Raw genomic sequence first — 18,337 nt, forward strand, 5'->3', positions numbered from 1 at the left:
CCGATCTAGGCTAAGGAAGAGACCCAATTATGGAATGGAGGACTCAGGTACAGGAACAGAATCCGGACTGGAACAAAAAGGCACAGGCACACAACTGGTAGGTGCTGAGACAGAAAAACAGGGGATATCATTTTTGAACGAAACAGGCATGAAATGTAGAAACGTATTCATGATTAAAGCACAGGCGCACTCATCGAGAAAGCCGAGTCCGTAATCCTGTCTTCAGGCTTCATGGTACCATTAAGCAGAGGACAAAGCTTCTTGTTTGTCTTGATATGTCCAACTTGGCCACAGTTGGCACACTTGCGCTGGGTACCAGTCGGTTTACCATCAGCGGGAGAGTCACCCGCACGAGAAATACCCTTCTGCTTCTCACGAGCGAAGCGACGTTCCTTGTTACGGTTCAGACGGCTCAGTTCGGCCTCGATGAGTTTGCGGTTGCGGGCATCGACTTCAGGGTCACCGGTTGGCTGGAGGGAATCCAATTTTGTAGTTAGGGCCTCGGTGCGGTGACGGTGTTGGATGTAGTGGCGGATAACTCGTGGGTCCCAGACTAGCTGCTCCTTCTGCACGATCTCACCGTTCGATTCCTTGAATTGGCGGGTGATGCGGAGAACCTTGCCCTTTTGGCTGTTGAAACTCATGCGACTGAATTGAGAGGTTGTTTCGTCATCGCGGCGGACTGGAGCCGGAGTTGGGGCTTCGGAACGGGGTGTTGGCTTATTGAATTCTTCTTCTTCGCCTTGGTCAACGTCACTTTCTTGGTCTGAATGCTCCACTGTTGATGAAAGACTGGCTTTCTGAGCATCCCAGATACGACGAATCGATGTCTCGTACGATCTTTGTTGACGTGCGACGTTGTAACTGTGGCCACCGAGCTCCTTGAGTCGCTGTGCGTCCAATTTGTCCTCCACACTTTCTCCGATGGCCTTGAAGCCACCCTTCATGGATGTCTTTATGAAACTGAAACCCTCTCCACGACCCGTAGGGTCACCTTCTCCGTGGAGCTTGAGCATGGCCTTGCCCTGGGACGCCAACAAAAAGTTGCGACTTGCTTTCCAGGGAGCCATCTGTTGCTCAAAGCTCTCACTTTCTTCGTCGTCGTCATTCTCATTTGCGTTCTCAGCCTCGCCGCCAAAACCGGTGTCGTTCAGGTGTTGCTGGCCAACTTGCATTGATTCGAGTAAACAAACATCTTCTGGTTGAACCCAGGCTCGAATGGTATCTTGGTCTGGGAGAGTGGGATCCAAAGGCTTCCAATATTTGGTGTCCTTGTCGTGCTGGAGGAAATCCTTGACCTTCTGTCGATTTTGCATATCTGTCGTGCCGGGGATGTGGGCTGTCACGTCACTAATGGCCAATCGCTCATCGGGGCTCTTCTTGAGCAGTCGGTACACAAGCATCTTCATGCGATTCTTCGCAACAGTCGTAACCTTGCGGGAATGTGGGCCGGGGATATCAACGGATGGGAATTGCTGTCCAGCAACATAGAAATTCTCGATATTGCGCAAATAGTAGGTACTACCCTTGGACTGTGTGGTGCTGCGGACCACCAAGAAGTCATTGGACTTGGCCGAGTGCGGGAAAAGTGGTGCCCTGTACATTGAATTCGAAATTGCAGGAACAATATCACCGGGATCCACATGCCCGAAAATGGAGAATGGACTCTTGTCTTGAGGTAGCAAGACGGTTGTCTCACCAATCTCGGCCCTAGGGCGAGTGGGATCATCCGGATTCTTCCTCCGATAATAATTTATGAACCGATTGCACATGCCAAAGTTAGAAAGCGACATTGGAACTTCTTCGGCATATTCTACAAGCAAAACATGGGAGTTGTCTGCCATGGAAAGTTGGCTTGTTGAAGAGTATAGGGCTTTGGCATCCTTCCCCTTTTGTTGCTTGCGTTTTATATGTAGAGGGTTCTTGAACCAGGAGGTTTGGCCAGTACGGAAGACCATGGCGGGTCGGTGGAAAGATCTAGCCTCAGCTTTACCCAATTCAGTCTTGTAGTACGGCCACTGCAGGCGCAAGGCTGGCATCGCGTGCTCAAGAGTGACATTGCCAAGCGTGCTCCGAATCTTATTCTGGTGGTTTTGCTTGAGCATGTCATATGCTTGGTCGTTCGAGATGTTGTAGCGCTGAGTGAGGCGACGGGTCAAGTTGGAGTCAACTTCGTCTCTGGTACGCGGAACGGTGTGTTTGGGTTTATGGACAACGGAGTCTGATTGTAGCTCCTCAACAAGAATGTTAGGATCATTCATATCAATTGTGACCTTCTTCGCAATCCGCTCAGTTGCTTGCTCGGGATCATCCAATAGCGGAATATCGAGATGCGCTAAAGCAATGACATCCATGGGAGTCGGACCGGTTTTGCGTTTCTTGGCCGGATGATTTGCATCGGCAAGCCAATCATCCTCCTCGTCAAATAGATCAGCATCGGGCTCAGCGCGCTGCTTCTCGGGCTCCGACAAGTATTCATCCTGTATATCCCAATCCGCGCACATGGTTCGAAGGTCATGCATAGTAAAGCCACCTGGTAATGTTTCATCTGCTTCTCCCTCGCCCAAGTCGAAATCTTCCTTGTTTTCCTGTTCTTCATCCTGAGCGGACTCGATAAACACAATGCCCAAAGACTCTTGATCAAGGCCCCGTTTATTGGGCTGGCCGGTTCGAAACACTCGCTCTTGGTCTGGGGCCAACTCGATGTTAACCTTGGTGGGAAGGACTGGCTTGGGAATCTTCAATGGCTGTTTTCCTCGGAAATAGGCCTTCTTGTGAGGGATCAATTCTAGCCATCGTGGTAGTGTATCGCGATCAAAGCTGGGGAATAGGGAGTGGAGAAGTTCCTCGTTGTTCTCCGGTGGTGCTGGCGGGTGGTCTGGTCCAGTCCCGGACATGGCAAACAAGGCCTGCTGAAGTTTCCAAGCCCGAAGGGTCGAGGGGTCCATCTCCTCCGATATGATACTGGCATCATCAAGGAATTCATTTTCATCCACCACGGACATTGCCTGGGATTGGGGCTCGGGCACTGGCGGGAAAGGCGGGAGCTCAACCGGCTGGATGGCCGAGGCCGATTCTTCATCCTCGAAAAGATCCTGAATGCGGTCGCCCTGACCCTCCTGGGGAGGAGAGACGGGACCCTCCCCAAAGAGATCATCGAGATTGTCGTCCTGGCCCTGGGCTCCACCATCTCCATCCCCAAATATGTCGTCTCCGGCTCCGAACAGAGCTGCATCGTCGGTTTCGAGGTCTGCGAAGGAGTCTAGAGCGGCATCAGTGGGAGGAAGACGCGTCGCGGATTCTGCTTGTTCTTCTTCAGGAAGCTCGTCGTCGTCGAAATCTTCAAAATCGATAGCGTCGTCCGCCTTTTCACCGACTTCTAGGTCGCGCGACAAAAAGTCAAGTTGTGGACCAGCCTCATAGTTATTCAGTTGTCGCATTACATTTTCAAAGTCCGTATCGTCCGGGGCCTCCGGATCTGGGTTTGTAGAATGTGGCATTTTGGACGGGTTATGACGCGGTCGTGGTGAGGAAAGACTGGGTAGCGAGGGTTCTACCGCAAAAAGTTGGGAGGCGCGGGCCGGCGAAGAAACTAGGCTAAGATGCGCACATTTGGCAGGCTATCCTGCATCCACGAGTTAACTGTGAATGAGCGCGCCTAGTGAGAAAGGAGAGACTGAAGAAATGGGAGCTATTAGAAGTGACGGTACGGGAGGAATGGTCGCGAAAGTGACGGGAAGGTCAAGGCGGAGAAGGACTGCTCCACCAAGCTTTATCGATGAATCAGCTTTAGATCCCGTTAAGCACTTGAAAGTATTCCCCTTCCAGAAACGATCTTATAATAAAGATAAGGGCTAGAAGGTTCATGAATAATGTTTATTAAAAATCACACCACCTGGTAGTTATCTGGATCAAAAAATTGCTTTGCCAATACATGTTGCACTTAGTGATAGGCAAACAGATTTCTGTAAGCCTCAGTCAACAATCTTCGTGATGCACCACCTAAAAAGGCTATCAACCCTATTCGTCTGCTAGATCACAGTGATGTTCTTAAAAATATTCTTTGTATCTTTGCATCGGGACAGTCATGTGCCCAACCTACAATCTTGGGATTGAAGTAACTAGGCATTACGCATATAACTTATAGGGAGCTACGTAGATAGCCTTGCTGGTTATATATACTATTGAATTTTACTGCCCATATATCCCACCCAAGGTTGACAAAAGCTGAGAAGTCATGACCTCGGTATTAGAAGTCTAGAGAGAATCAAGTATTCCAAACCCCAGAGGTATATCTAATAAACAGAGGAATTTATACTTAGATGACAATATCAGTTTCAAGAAGAATTCGTCCTAGTGAGGACATAAGAGAACATGACGATAAGTGACAAAAGAGTATTTGTTTGTCATATAACACACACAATCCTAATTTTCCATCAATAGGCGGTTTGGCCGAGTGGTCTAAGGCGATTGACTAGAAATCAATTCTCTTCGGAGGCGGCGGTTCGAATCCGCCAGCCGTCGTTTTTTACTTCATTCTGATGAATACAATTCATGGTCTGGAACTTTTTTTTATTGCTATTTAATCTATCTAGAGAAACAAAGATTGATTGAAGGAAGAGAAACACATATATTAACCCAGTGTATGTCAGGATATCATAATAATTTACACAGACCCTCCATCTCGTCCCAGTCCCCAGCGACCAACCTCACGCATGGCTTCATCACCTCCCTCCACCAGGCGACCATTCGCATTGGAGGGGTTAGCATCGCCCAAAACACCAGCAACACATTGCCAGCCGCTGCGTCCACCGCCCCAGCGGAGGACTTCATTCTTATACCGCTCGCCAGCAGCCCGGTCAACAGATGCCCTCCCAGACTGGAAGACATCCTGCCAGATCTTGTTGGCAATGGCACGATCAAAAATATAGCTGTAGTAGGTACCACCATAGCCGTAAAGATGGCCAAAGAAGCCTTGCCATGATGTCTTGGGTCGGACATCTTCTGGATCCGGCAAGCTGGAGTGCTTGGAGAACACTTGGTGGTAAATTTCAGTGGTGTCGATGCCATTCTGAATAGCTTCCGTGCTAGGAATGGAGTGGTAGGCCTGGTCGACGAGTGCCATGAGAATTTGCGACTCGTTTTCGACGGCGCCATAGATAGAGCCATGGGCTGTACGGTCCATTTCCATGCTGCGCATCATGCTTTCGGATAGGGGCTCGCCGGTACTCCAGTGCCGAGCATAGAGGGAAAGGACCTCAGGAGCAGTAGCGAAGCTCTCCATCAAGACCGAGGGAAGCTCGGCGAAGTCAGTCGCGCAACGAGTACCGGAGATAGACTGGAGAGGGGTCTGTCCGAGAATGGAATGAACAGCGTGACCCATCTCGTGGAACAGAGTGCGGACACTCTGCTCACTCAAGAGGGTGGGTCGGCCTGAGCCATTGCTGACTGGCTCTTGGAAGTCACAGACAAGAGCGATTGTCGGCAGTTGGCGCAGGGTGTTTGTTTGCGGATCCACTGCCGTCGCCATGCCATCGTTCGGGTGTGCAGACTGATCCAACGAAGCACACTCGGCGATTTCCTCAGCAGAAATCTCACGCGAGCAACGCAATGTGAAATGTGCGGGATTTGGGTGCTTAGTGGGTCGACTGAACAAATCACAATATACAACTGCGATATGCCTGTTCGACTCATCTACTACATCCAAACGACGAACGTCCGGGTGCCAAGTCTCACCAGCAGCTGTTTCCTGAGGAACAAGACGAACACCATAAAGACGATCGAAAAGGCGTGAGAGTCCTTGCATGACTGTTCCCAAAGAGAAGTACTCAGGAATAATGCTTAACTCACGAGACCGACGGGACTGGGAGTATTCCAGCACACGCTTGTGAACATAATAAGCATGATCCCATGGCTGGAGACCACTGCCCTTCATCTGCTGCAACTGGGCCAACTCTTCTTGTACAGGACCCTTATTGCTCGAGATAAGCGACGTCAAGAAATTCGACACAGCCTCAGGGTTCTTGGCCATCTTATCACTCAGGGTCATATCAGCAAAACTGTTGAACCCTGAGATCTTTGCTAGTTCAGCTCGCTTAGTCAAGAGTTTCTCCAAGCGATGAATCTGGCGTGAGCTAGAAGTCCGAGTAGCAAGATAGGTCTGCTTTCTGACTGATTCATCTCGCACAGATCGTAGCACGAGCCGAGGGACGACTCCAGCAGTCGGTACTGGCGCTTTATTATTCCACTTCTTTATTTGTTGTACCACAATGGGATCTAGTCCCTGAAGAGCATTTGCGTGGAACGTGACTTGAGATCTAGCTGGCTCTGCGCCATTGAAGAAAGCGGAGCCAACCTGGCTGATATCGTTTGAGAGATTCACGAATCGTTGTCTCTCACTTGGCGGCATATGGATTGCAGATGTTGTAAAGTCCCTCATGAGGATCTGAGCGACAATAGTCTCTGCTTCGGTCCAATGTGATGTGACTTCGGGTTTAGACAGGGCTATGCTGAGTTGGTCATGAAGGCCAGTAGTAGTGTTCAACACATTCATATATTCAAACATAAGAGCGTACGCCTGCGTCGCTGCTTCTTGGATGCGCGGATCATGATGAATAGTTCGAATGAAGTCTGAAAGGTCGATAACCCTGCATAGGAGATCGCTGAGCTGGTCCAAATTCCGTGCCAATGCCCGATATTCGTCTAGGGTCTCAGCCGCTAGAACCTTGGCAACAATCACCTGGCATTTTTGCAGCGATGCATTTGCGAACGCCCTAAAACCATCCGGGCTTGTCAAGTATTGGTTCTGAACCAGTCCGGCTCGCCTTGAAGCATCCGCGGATCGTTGCTGCGAGAAGTCCTTCCAAAAGTGCTGCGAGTCAAAAATGCGGCGCAATGTATCGTCGTCGGCGTTCTTCATCGGAGCGCTATTATCCGTAGGTATATTGTTGATGTGAGATTGGGGAGCTTGCGATGCGGCGCTTGCAAATGCGCGGGTTTGGCGCTGCTGGAGACATCGTCGGCATGTCCAAGGCCGGCGCCCGATAGGGCGAAGCATGGTATGAGATGGGTAAATACCAAAGTCGGGGAGGGAGTGATATTAGATAAAAACGAAGAACAAAAGACTAAAACCTCCGATTGCAAGGAGAAAGCTGGGGTAGAGGACGAGAGAGCTTGGAGGAGACGCGGGCAATGACGGAGTTTTCTTGGGTTCCGCCGAGCCGAAGAATTCCCGTCTTGGCTGTGAACCCGACTTTGCTTCAACCTCCCTCTCCTGCTATTATACATCCCCACACAACCCCAGCATGTCGTTCCGGCCGATCTTGCAGCAGGTATGTTTGCAATGCGGTAGCATCTGATCGCATCCGCGTAATTGGGTCAATGGCGAACTAATCGTGTCTAGCGGGCTGTGGCTCCGATCGCAGCCACCCTCCTCGCAGGAGGCATGGCTCTGTACCCCAAGCAGACAGCTTTCGCGGAAGGCCCTCGAGAGGTTAGAACCACCGATACATTTGATTTGCTACATGAGACATGATAGTCGAGGATAAACTCATCTGACACACGACTGCTTTCCCGAAACAGAGGAAATCCATCTACGACGACGACTTCCCGTCTGACATCCCCGAACCCTCCAAAGCCACACCCGTGCCCGAGCCCGAGCCTGAAGCCCCCAAGGCCATCTCTCTGCCGTTCTTGCAAACCTCTCCCTCCTCGCCTACCCCGACAGACATCCTGACCTCCCAGGTCCGCCAAGCCCGTCTCTTCCTATACTCGCACTCCCTCGCCGCTGAGAACGGCTTCAACGACTTCCTGTCCCGGGCCCTGCACATCGAAAATGCTTTCACCAACACTGTTGCTTCGCTCGCTCCTTCCGCTGATTCTGGTGAGCGTCTGACCCCCGGCGGTGTCTACGTCGTTGTGGCCGCTATGGCCGGCTCCATCGTGTCACGCAACCGCGGTATCTTCCTCCGCACTCTGTCGCCGCTTGCCTTCGGTACCGTGGCTGCTTACACTCTCCTGCCCATCACTATGAAGAACGTTGGCGAGCTGGCCTGGCAGTACGAGAAGAAGTTCCCCGCTGTGGCGGATCAGCACATCGCTCTCCGGGAGCGGGCGGAGCACATCTGGTACACTGGTATCGCACACAGCGGTATGGCCCGCCAGATGATGGAGGACAAGATTGGTGAGACCCGTAAGAAGCTGGAGCAGTTGGTGAGCAAGGGTCACTAGATTTTCTTTTCGCTTGCTTTGATACCATCCACCACCATGTTTTAGGTAGGCTGAGAGGTTTTCCATCTTGTTGCATATGTACGTTTAGAAGAAATTCGTTAGATCCGACGATATAATCCGGACCAGTTCCCTTTGTTTGGAAAAAGAGGCGTATGCAATGATACTTGGATGTTTCATTTCGATTATTAGACCCAACCCTAGAAGGTTAATATAGGCAAGTTATGTGCGCGATGCATCCTAGCGACGGGATGCACTGGGTGCGTACCCCTAGATAATTGTGATTCCAAATGGACAAAATGGTATACAATGTCAAAGCATTGATCTAAGCCACAGAATTGCAATCGGCCTTGCACCCGAAGATGAGCTTGTTGTAGAGGGAAATAGTTTCGCCAATGAAGGCTCTTCAAATAAATGTACACACAACCACCAGCTTTATTGAAAAGAGACTGGTGCTGACATTAAGCAATAAAACGTACTAAACATGAAGGCCACGGAAAAGACCCGAGCAGTCAAACAGGGTATCCTGGGTCCTACTGCATATGCCGAAGGAATAGAACAAAACGAGCGAAACAGGATAACAAAGGAAACTTGTGCTCTCACAAGTGGATACCTGATATACCCACGAGCGGTACAGAAAACAGCCTAGAGAAACTGCATAATTACCTGGCGGCGGAAACACGACTGCTCACAGACTCAGGAGCGGTTACTGCGATTTCAGGACCGGGTGTTGACGTCTGGCTGGGAGGATTGGGAGTGGCTCGTCGGGAGAGCTGAGACAATTCTCCGATGAGTCTGTAAGGTAGATTATTAGCACAAGTCCGGAAGTAAGGGGGCCATAGAAGGGAGAGTTAAAACTCACCTGCGATGCTCATCATACCACTCATCGTTTGCCGATCGAATGTGCTTAAGCTGTTCCTGAATGCTTGCCATCTACGATCATTTATTAGTGTTTGTAGGAATAAAATTGTGGCTCAAGTCTCATGTAAATGGGTGGAAAATGGGCAAGTTTGAGGAGTATGACGACTTAAAACGGGGAACTCCCACCGTTCCCTCGATGGATGAACCAAGCTCACCTTCTGTTGTGGCTGGACCTCCATCTTCAGCTTGCTCACTACCATCATCCGCTGATGCCCATCGGCTTGACTCCAAGCCCGATGAGGAGCTCTTGTCTTTTTCTGCGCCCAAATTGCCTCCTGCTCTCAGGGTAGCCACGTCCGCCTCAAGCTCGCGGACTCGTCGCCGGCCAGCGGAAATCTTTGAGTCGAGATCACCCAGCTGATTGAGAAGAGCCATGTTCTTATCGATTTGGTCGTTCAAGTTCTGCTCACCGGCGGCAAGTCTTTCTTCGATGGTCTTGTTCACAGCTCGAGTTTCCTCAAGCTCTTGGCTGGTAGCGGTGTGCTTTGCCTTCAAAGAAGTAATCTCTTCTTGAGACTGAGAAAGCTGTTTCATGATGGATTCCAGCTCCGAGGTCTTGCCGCCGGAGGCGGCGAGAGATTTTTGAAGCTCTCCCACTTGGGAAAGAGCGGCATCATGCTTGGCCGCAAGCTCCGAGTGCTGAGCCTGGAGTTTGGCAACCTCGGCGGCATGCTTATCCTGAATCTCACGCGAAGTGGTGGCCGCGGATTCTTGGAATGTGACATGGGTCTTCTCCGAAGCAGCCAGTTTCTGTTCAAGCTCGCTCACAGTGGCTGTCAGGCTATCGATGACAGATGTATCCTGTGCAGCTGCCCTGGCCTGGGAGAGTTGCTCATTGACCTTACCCAAGGCAACCTCGTGGATCTTCTGCAAATCACCAAGTCTAGCCTCGTGAGATGCATCAAGCTCCTCTCTCAAGTTAGCCAATTTAGCTTCCTGGACAGTGAGAAGCTCTTCAATGGCCTTTCCGTGCTCGGCATCAGCATCAGCAGCCTTTGAGTTCTTGACAGCTTCAATCTCAGCCTGCAACTGAGCCTTGGTCTCCTCAAAGCTTTTCTGCAGCTCAGAAATCTCCTTTAAATGAGCATCACTGTTGGCAGCGGCGGAGGCTTGCAATGCTTCAACCTCGGCCTGAGCCTTGGCTTGGGATTCCTGAAGTTGTTTCTGAAGCTCGGCAGCCTCGATCTCGCGAGACTGGGTGTGAGTCGCAATGTCTCCAGCGTGGCGTTCTTGAACCAACTTCAACTCAGCCTCGAGCGATTCGACCCGAGAAGCGTGGTTCGCATGGTTTGACTCCAATTCGCGGTTCTTTGTCAAAAGCTCGTCATGCTGCTGCTGGAGCTCACGGAGGGCATCTGCGTGAGAACCGGAAGTTTCATTTGTAACCTGTGCCAACTCGGCGGCGTGTTGGGCCTTAAGAGCCGCGATGTCCCGAGCGTGCTGCTCAGACGCCGAAGCTGCCTTTGCGGTGTGCTCTTCAAGAAGCCGAGTAGCCTCAGCGGCCTTGTCTTGCAGACTCTTTAGTTTGTTCTCCTTCTCGACATCCCTCGACTTGGACTCTCCCTCGAGGTTCTTCAAGCTGCGGTACAGCTCCTCAGCTTCGGTCTGCTTGCTTTGAACCTCTTGCTGAAGAGCGTTGATCTTACCGGCGCCGCTGGAGACCTGTGGCTCCAGGGCTCCAACTTTCTGACGAAGAGCCTCAACTTCTTGAATGGCAGACTCCCGCGCAGCGGCATGACCTTCCAAAGCATGACGAGACTCATTCAGCGCTTTCTCAGACTCCTCCAGTCTCGGCATAAGAGACTTGAGCTCAAGCTCATGGGCAGCCTTGAGCTCTGAAATAGCATTCTCGATCTCCCCTTGGGCAGCAGTCCTGGCGGCTTCCAATGCATCACGCAGCTCTTGCAGTTGCTGAGAGTGCTCGGAACCGGTAGATTCCGCAGCAGCCTTGGCAACAGTAAGTTCTTTCGCATGCGAGGCGGAAAGGGAGCTCAAAGCCTGATCATGCTCGGCTTTCACGTTAGCAATGGCGGCCTCGTGAGCGGCCTCCAATTCCTTGACCTTGGCGCTGAGGGCATTAGCGGACGCAGCCTGTGCCTCTTCAAGGTCTGCTTGAATTTGGGCGAGGCTCTGCTTGAGATCGGCGATCTCCTGATCCTTCTTGGCTAGGGAGTTTGTTGTTTCCTCTGAATTGTGCTGAGTGTTGGACTCGGACTCAGCGATCTTGGCTTCCAATGAAGCAATTTGCTCGCGAAGAGCTGAAGTAGACTTCTCTGCAGCATCCTTCTCGGCCTGGATTTCTTCGTCCTTCGCAGCGCCCAACTTGTTGAGTTCAGCCTTCAAGTTGTCGAGAACCTGGTCACGACCCTCCAATTCACGTTCGAGATTGTTGAGGGCCAGAGCATTTTCTTCAGTTAACTGAGTCTTCTGCGCCTCGAGGTCCTTCTTCAGGGCTTCGAGTTCCTTTTCAAATGCTGCAGCAGAGTCCCTGTATTCCGCAAGCTCTTTCTTAAGAACCTCTAACTGAGCCTGGTGTGTTTCCTTGAGTTCGTCAAGAGCAGCGGTGGATTGAGCATCACCTTGAGCCATAGCCAACTGCTTAGCAGCCTCAAGTTCTTTCTGAGAACTCTTTTCCAGGTCCTTACGCTGTGTCTCCGCCTCCTGGAGCCGGACCTGCAAAGACTCAAGCTCTTCTGCATGAGCGGAAGCCAGCTTCGCCAATTCAGCAGCATGCTCTGCTTGAAGGGATTCCGTGGCAGTGTTGCCCTTAGTGGCCTCTTCCCCAGCGATAGAGAGTTGACCCAGCTTCTCATTAACAATTTCAAGCTCAGCCCTCAGGTTGGTGACGGTCTCCTCACTCTCAGAGAGCTTTGCCTGCAGAGCCTGCAGCTTCTCCGAGTCTCCAGCAGTTCTGGAAGCTGTGCTAGAGATGGTGCTCAACCGCTTGGTTGGGTCCCTTGTTGAAGGCGCCGCAGGACGTGAAGTGGTCGAAGTGGCGGTCGTCGGGCGAGTCGTCGTAGTGCGGGTAGCCGAGGTGGAGGATGTTGGTCGAGCACTTGGAGTGGTCGAAGATGTCAGTTTGCCGACCGGTCTGCTGGTGGAGGTAGTCGTACGGGAAGTAGCAGTGGAAGGTGTCGCAGTCTTTCTCTCCAAAGCTGAGCCGGCCACACTTGATCTGCGGTCAAGGGTCGAGGTTGACTTCAATGGAGCGCGTGTAGACGGAGTAGCAGCCATAGAAGTGCGTTTGGCTGCCCCCAAGGTGCTGCGTCTCTCATCCCCGGAGCTTGCGATTGACCGAGGCTTTTCATCCGCAGAGCTACTGACCGATGCACGAGACCGGTGAGACGACGTGGTGGAAGTACTCAGAGGCTTTCGAGTGGCAGTAGTGGCAGTAGTGGTGGTAGTAGGCCGGGTAGGAGGCTTGTTCAATGTGCTACTCGTACTGGTGCGAGCAGTTGGCGTAGCTCCAGTCTTCGACGCGGTCGAAGTCGGGGTTGGCCGCTTGGTAGCTGTAGTGCCCGCAATTGGACGTTTGGCTGTTGGCGTACCAGCGCTAGTCTTGGCAGGAGACATCGGGATATTTTCTTTGGATGCCTCGGGGCTAGACTTGGCAGCCTCTTCACCTCCAGAGAGCATGGCGGAGTCTACGGGGGTAGCTGGAGGCGGAACCTCGACATCGGCATTGATCTCAGCCTCGATGTCAACATCAACATCGGAGGAGACAGGTACAGGGTCCTCAGTGGACGCCATATTATCGAATCGGAGTAATTGCGATGAGCGACGTAATTGTTATAGATTGAGGGTCAGGTGTGTGGAAGAAATTCAGATGTACAGAATAGGGGCCTATGAAAGAAAAAGAAAAGCGATCAGCATGTGTACAGTACAGAAAATCTTGAGCACCCAGAAATCACCAGGAGTGTATAATTTTTGGGCCGTATAACTGACTCCGAGATGATGCCAGTAGCTCATGCTACTCATGACTACAACTTTTCAAGCTCGGCAGACTCGACTTTGAAAAAGCGCGGCGTGTTGCAGCCATTGATTTCTCACACGTCAAGGAGCAATTGCTGTCAAAGGCAAGAATGCAAGACGAAAAGACATACATCCATGAAGTCTGCAGCCGGGGAGGAGAAAGGGCAACATGCACCAAAAGCAAACGGGTTGTACTTACGCGCAGCGCGCAGATTTGGTCGAGAAGCTTCAGGGGCTTCGGAGCACCGAGGGTCTCGAGGGATGTACCTCAGTACAAAGGAATAAGCTGGCAGCGCGCGTAGCTGTCACAGAGAGATATACTCAGGAGGAACAGAGCGAAACAGCTGGATGAGTAGTCAAGAAAGAAAAGGAGAAAGCGGGAAAAGTAAAAGCGGTGTCGGTGGAGGGAGGAGGGGGAGGATCGTCGTTGCTCCTTTGAACCCTTGGCCCCGACCTCGAGCCCGAGAGATCTGGGGAAATTGTGTTTGAATTTCGAGGAATTAACTTTTCTAAAATATGCGGGTTACACCCTTCCATTCCCTTGTTTTCATCCAGTTTAGCCATACTCAAGCTTGTTTACCTCGAAAAGGACCTCGGGAGGTGTTGGCGGCAGTGTCGATCACCATATTTTAACCTTTACCCCAGTTTCAACGGCGTGAACATAGAAAGGACGTATCTCTTTGGTTATCACAATCTACAGATTTCTATGTTGTTTTACAAAGGAGGCATCGCTTTACCTGGCCCCCTCGTTCATGCTACGGAAGTGCAAAACGCGTACCCCTTTTGACCAAAACAATGATTTCCATGGTTCCTACCCGAGTTGGACCCGAAGATTCCGATTACATCAGTCCATAATATCTATGAAAAGGACTCAAAGCTGATTTTGAATGGTATAATGCTATGTATGTACAAAAAAAACCCCCCACCGCTCATGATATTCAAATCCAAATGAAATAGTCACGCTTGAAGCAGTTATGTACCAGATGCTGCAGAGGAAGCCTAAGATTTTAAGTTTTAGGAATCCAACAAAAGCTCACGAGCCTTGAGCCTTAGAGAACTTATAGTGTGCCGTGAGAATTGAGATGCAAGGTGCGTTTTGATTAAAATGAATCGTTCATCTGGTTCACTTGCTGCGGGCGGAATTAGCGTTGCTCATGGGAAATGAATGAATAGAACCTTGAGATACACTCAGATAGACACTCACAATCGTACTGCTCCCACGCATCACAGAGCCACGATTCCTCTGATCGTGTCCATCCGTGTAAAGTCGGGGGAAGTCTCGGTGTCTCGACAGGTGCTTGTGCTTCTGCAGCTAGAAACTCTCTCAACTGGTTCTTCTGAAGTGCTTGCTTGAAATTCTTTGCCCGTATTCCAAGGCGCCAGGACCGTTGAAGGTTGAGCTTGGATTCATAATACTCTCGAAGAGCATTGATTCGTTCAGAACAATCAACCATTAGCCCTAGGCTATCGTCGAAGGCCGTGGAGGCCGGTACTCCGTACTGAGTGTATGCCCTGAAACTCAGCATGATCATGATGGCGATGTGTGGTAATAGGTAGCCTTCAACATTAATGACCAAGTGGCCGGCTATCTCTCGATCCAGATCCTCGTTTGGTACTTCGTTGAAGTTCAGTATGCCTTTTATTTCAGTAAATGTAGCAGCACGGAGGTTTTGGACTTTCGTCCCCAGGTCAACTGGTAGGTTTTCGAGATCTTTGAACAGACTTGTCATGGTTTCGATGAGTTTGAAAGCATCATTGAATGATTCTGGCATAGGACTAGTGATGTATTTTGGCAATTCGAAAGCGCGTTCATAGAAGAGCATCCAGTCGTCACTCCAACGGGTACTTTGGACCTTTGTTGCCAGCCAATCTTTCAAATCATGATCTAGCTTGGCAATGCCTTCGTGGAGCTCAGCTACATTGTGATCTGACATCTCGGCATCGAGCCCGCCAGTACTTAGACCTTCCTGACGTACCTTACGCGCCCTGCGCGATCGAGTCGTGGGCTGTGGTGTCTCTGGCACACTTTTACTGGAGCCTTGCGAAGTGACACCGCTATTTTGTCGTGGGCCTCTCTCTACGCTCTCACGAATGACGACCTGGAGCGCGTCGAGGCTTTTTGACCGAGGGTTGCTTGCGTAAGTTTCCTCTTCTCTCTCGTCTTGGAATTCGTGTTGTGAATTTTCATCTGGGCTTTCCTCGCTCTGACCGTGCCGACTCTGGATCTCTTCGTTGTGAAAATCCTGGATTTGGGTCTCTTGATCTTCACCTCCCCCATATGGAACACTTTCCAGCTCGTTTTGGGACTCTTCTTGGTCTTCTACCTTGTGATCCTGCAAATATATGTTGGTCGCCTCCACATGGCCTTCATCGTCACTTGGGTCGGGGGCATCGTCTATCTGATCACCCTCGGAAGATGAACTCGATTGCCTCTGATTGAGCTCGTAAAACGGATTGTACTGTTCCCTATTGGGCTCTGGTGATGGCTCGGGTTGCTCTTGATCGAGCTCGGAGGATGATTCGACTTGCTCTTGGTCGGCCTCGCTGGATTGTTGTATTGAAGAGTTGTTTTGGCGGCGAAGTCCGTAGCGCTGCACAGAGCGCGTTGCCAATTGGGGTGATTCGGGAACATCAAAAATGCTCCTCTCATTGTGAGTGGTGTGTCTTCGAGATTGCGGTTTGTTGAGCAACTCCAGCGAGCTAGTAGTGGAATAATGGGATTTACGCTTCTTAGCAAGTGGTGGCATGGCGTTAAGGCACGAGCCGTCAGTGGGTGCCGCGGATGCGAGGGGAGTGACGCGCTGCAGAACGATCTAATCGCGTTGTGGAGAGATGAAAGGAAGGTAGGTGTTACGAGAACCCCCAATTGATAGCTGGACCCCCGCTAACCATATGTAGTAAGGCGCGGTAATTGTAATTCATAGCAACCTGTGCCCGAGTTCACGGGTACGTTCATATCTAAGCTCGGTCAAGGTGCTTCTGGCTCCAGCCACTGGGCATGGATGCTCATGAGTTCCAATTTCTGCCCTAAGATGTGTGCACCACACCACTTTCGTGTATTTAGGGAGATATCATACAAAGGTGCATGTTGGATTAAAAGCACCCAGTAGACCGCTGCATTGTTAGACCGCCCACCATATTTAGCTGACCGCTCTCAGGCGTGCTCATGAATACCCCAAGTATAACATGCACATTCTATCATTTTATAAAGACTAAATTTATCGAATATGTCTCTAACTTGCAGAGGCCACTGCCGTGTTGTTTATTGGCAATTATGAATCAAAATGTGAGGCTTGAGCCGGCGAAAAGTTATATAATCAACCCCCGGTGTCTCACTCAGCGTACGCCACCATATGACTACATACTCTCAATCCTTGCGAAACCTGGCAGAACGTGCTATGAATTACAATTACTGCGCCTTACTAGATGTGGTTAGCGGGGTCAAACTATCAATCTGGGGTCCTTTTGACGATTTCCAAGAGGAAGCTCGGGTGGAGACCGCTCCACCACACCCGTCATTCCTGCCTTCCCCTCCATCCCACTTTCAACAACTCTTTTTTTTTCAAGTCCAGATACTTGGAATACTTCACTAATCCTTCAAAATGGAACCGGCCGGCCGGTCTGTTCGTTTCCTGGCCAGATTGGACCCGTCCGAACCGCACAATTTTATCACGCCATGCAAGAAGATTCACGAGTCGCATGATGTTCCGGCCTTCCTGGTCTCGAAAGCTTACACTGATATTATGACCTTCATCCTACAACTGAACCGCTCGATATTCCCAACAAAAATGTCCGACGGAGAATCGCAAGCATGGCCCTTGGGTACAGATGCTGTCCAGTTCTCCGCGCCCATTCGACAGCTGCAGGAGTTACTTTCCAAGCTTGAGGACCTTATACAAGAGGTTCCACCAGACACTGGGCCACGTCGATTTGGAAATATTAGCTTCCGGAAATGGCATGAGGTTCTGGAAGAGCGGGCCTCTACTCTGCTAAGAGAATGCTTGCCCGCGGAGCTTTTGGACACGCCTTCAGCAGATCCCGAGGGACCTACAGCGGAGACCGAATTGAAGGCATACTTTCTCGGTAGTTGGGGAAGTGGTCAGCGTTTGGACTATGGCACAGGCCATGAATTGAGCTTTTTGGCATTTTTAGCTGCCATTTGGAAACTAAACGGATTCCCAACGTCTGACCCGGGCGTCGAAGAGAGAGCCATTGTTCTCGGAGTTATTGAACCGTGAGCGAGCTATGGCCGATTACAATGTGGTGAATTCAACTAAAGTGTTCTGCAGATACCTTGAACTTATCCGGACTTTGATCAAAACGTACACACTTGAACCAGCTGGGTCCCATGGTGTATGGGGGCTTGACGACCACTCCTTCATTCCCTACATCTTAGGCTCCGCGCAGCTTGCTCCAGCTATCAGTGACACAGACCTGACACCAGAAGAAGGTTCATTACCTGATGCCCCTGACCCCAGCGGAGTCGCCAAAGCCAATAACGTGGAGAGGGAGAGGAGAACTAACTTGTATTTCTCCGCCATTGGTTTTATCTATGATGTGAAAAAAGGGCCGTTCTGGGAACATAGCCCTATGCTGTACGACATCTCCGGTATTAGAGCCGGATGGGGCAAGATCAATAAGGTAAGCCATTTAAGCGTAGCCTACCCATGAATGCAAGCTAATGTTTCCTCCTCTAGGGCATGGTGAAAATGTACAACGCAGAGGTTTTATCCAAGTTCCCAGTTGTACAGCACTTCCCATTTGGCTCTTTGTTCAGCTGGGCTCGTGACCCCAACGCTATTGCGCCTCCGACAACCGTCCACTCAACCTCGGGTCCACAAGCCCGACCTGCTGTGCCAGATGGGGGTGGTCCGTCGACTACCGCACGGCCGAATGTGGATTTGGGTACGAGGGCACCATGGGCAAATGCAGGAGTGGGAACTCGTGTACCTCCCATGGGGAATACAGCGGCACCGTGGGCTGCTGCGCGAAGGGACGTGCCTCAGGCTTCAAATACAGCTCTTCCTGACACCTCTCGACTACCTCCAGGCCCTATGGCTCCAACCAAAGCTCCCTGGGCAACCTCACAAGCCCCTCCGCCACCAGGGGGTGATGGACCTACTAAGGCACCTTGGGCTAAATAGAAAGAAAATGATACCCGTCATAGGACACGTAGCTCACGAACTGGAGATCTCATAGATGAATTGTATCTTAATTC

The 18,337-nt window shown here is 50.9% G+C and overlaps 7 protein-coding genes across 7 annotated transcripts; 3 read left to right on the top strand and 4 right to left on the bottom strand.

Annotated features, from left to right (window-relative positions):
* Window positions 1-173: 173 nt before the first annotated feature.
* N7484_005780 (transcription initiation factor TFIID) lies at window positions 174-3,500 on the bottom strand (the record flags this gene model as incomplete). The annotated part of the gene is made up of 1 exon (XM_057116199.1): window positions 174-3,500. The coding sequence occupies one exon, from the start codon at window positions 3,498-3,500 to the stop codon at window positions 174-176; it is 3,327 nt and encodes a 1,108-aa protein (XP_056972082.1).
* A 1,166-nt stretch (window positions 3,501-4,666) lies between these two features.
* Window positions 4,667-7,057, bottom strand: N7484_005781 (mitochondrial intermediate peptidase; the record flags this gene model as incomplete). Its single annotated transcript, XM_057116200.1, has 1 exon — window positions 4,667-7,057. The coding sequence occupies one exon, from the start codon at window positions 7,055-7,057 to the stop codon at window positions 4,667-4,669; it is 2,391 nt and encodes a 796-aa protein (XP_056972083.1).
* Window positions 7,058-7,304: 247 nt separating this feature from the next.
* Window positions 7,305-8,229, top strand: N7484_005782 (MICOS complex subunit MIC26/MIC27; the record flags this gene model as incomplete). Its single annotated transcript, XM_057116201.1, has 3 exons — window positions 7,305-7,331; window positions 7,403-7,492; window positions 7,582-8,229. 3 exons carry the CDS (start codon window positions 7,305-7,307, stop codon window positions 8,227-8,229), a joined length of 765 nt encoding a protein of 254 aa, XP_056972084.1.
* A 659-nt stretch (window positions 8,230-8,888) lies between these two features.
* N7484_005783 (M protein repeat protein) lies at window positions 8,889-12,897 on the bottom strand (the record flags this gene model as incomplete). The annotated part of the gene is made up of 3 exons (XM_057116202.1): window positions 8,889-9,021; window positions 9,089-9,159; window positions 9,274-12,897. 3 exons carry the CDS (start codon window positions 12,895-12,897, stop codon window positions 8,889-8,891), a joined length of 3,828 nt encoding a protein of 1,275 aa, XP_056972085.1.
* A 391-nt stretch (window positions 12,898-13,288) lies between these two features.
* Window positions 13,289-13,471, top strand: N7484_005784 (uncharacterized protein; the record flags this gene model as incomplete). The annotated part of the gene is made up of 1 exon (XM_057116203.1): window positions 13,289-13,471. One exon carries the CDS (start codon window positions 13,289-13,291, stop codon window positions 13,469-13,471), a length of 183 nt encoding a protein of 60 aa, XP_056972086.1.
* A 662-nt stretch (window positions 13,472-14,133) lies between these two features.
* N7484_005785 (uncharacterized protein) lies at window positions 14,134-15,866 on the bottom strand (the record flags this gene model as incomplete). Its single annotated transcript, XM_057116204.1, has 2 exons — window positions 14,134-14,249; window positions 14,324-15,866. The coding sequence occupies 2 exons, from the start codon at window positions 15,864-15,866 to the stop codon at window positions 14,134-14,136; spliced, it is 1,659 nt and encodes a 552-aa protein (XP_056972087.1).
* An 855-nt stretch (window positions 15,867-16,721) lies between these two features.
* On the top strand, window positions 16,722-18,263 carry N7484_005786 (serine/threonine-protein phosphatase 2A activator; the record flags this gene model as incomplete). The annotated part of the gene is made up of 3 exons (XM_057116205.1): window positions 16,722-17,353; window positions 17,409-17,760; window positions 17,817-18,263. The coding sequence occupies 3 exons, from the start codon at window positions 16,722-16,724 to the stop codon at window positions 18,261-18,263; spliced, it is 1,431 nt and encodes a 476-aa protein (XP_056972088.1).
* Window positions 18,264-18,337: the final 74 nt, after the last annotated feature.

The sequence above is a fragment of the Penicillium longicatenatum genome (genome assembly GCF_028827895.1).
Source record: "Penicillium longicatenatum strain IBT 33135 chromosome Unknown contig_3_segment0_segment0, whole genome shotgun sequence".
Taxonomy (NCBI): Eukaryota; Fungi; Ascomycota; class Eurotiomycetes; order Eurotiales; family Aspergillaceae; genus Penicillium; species Penicillium longicatenatum.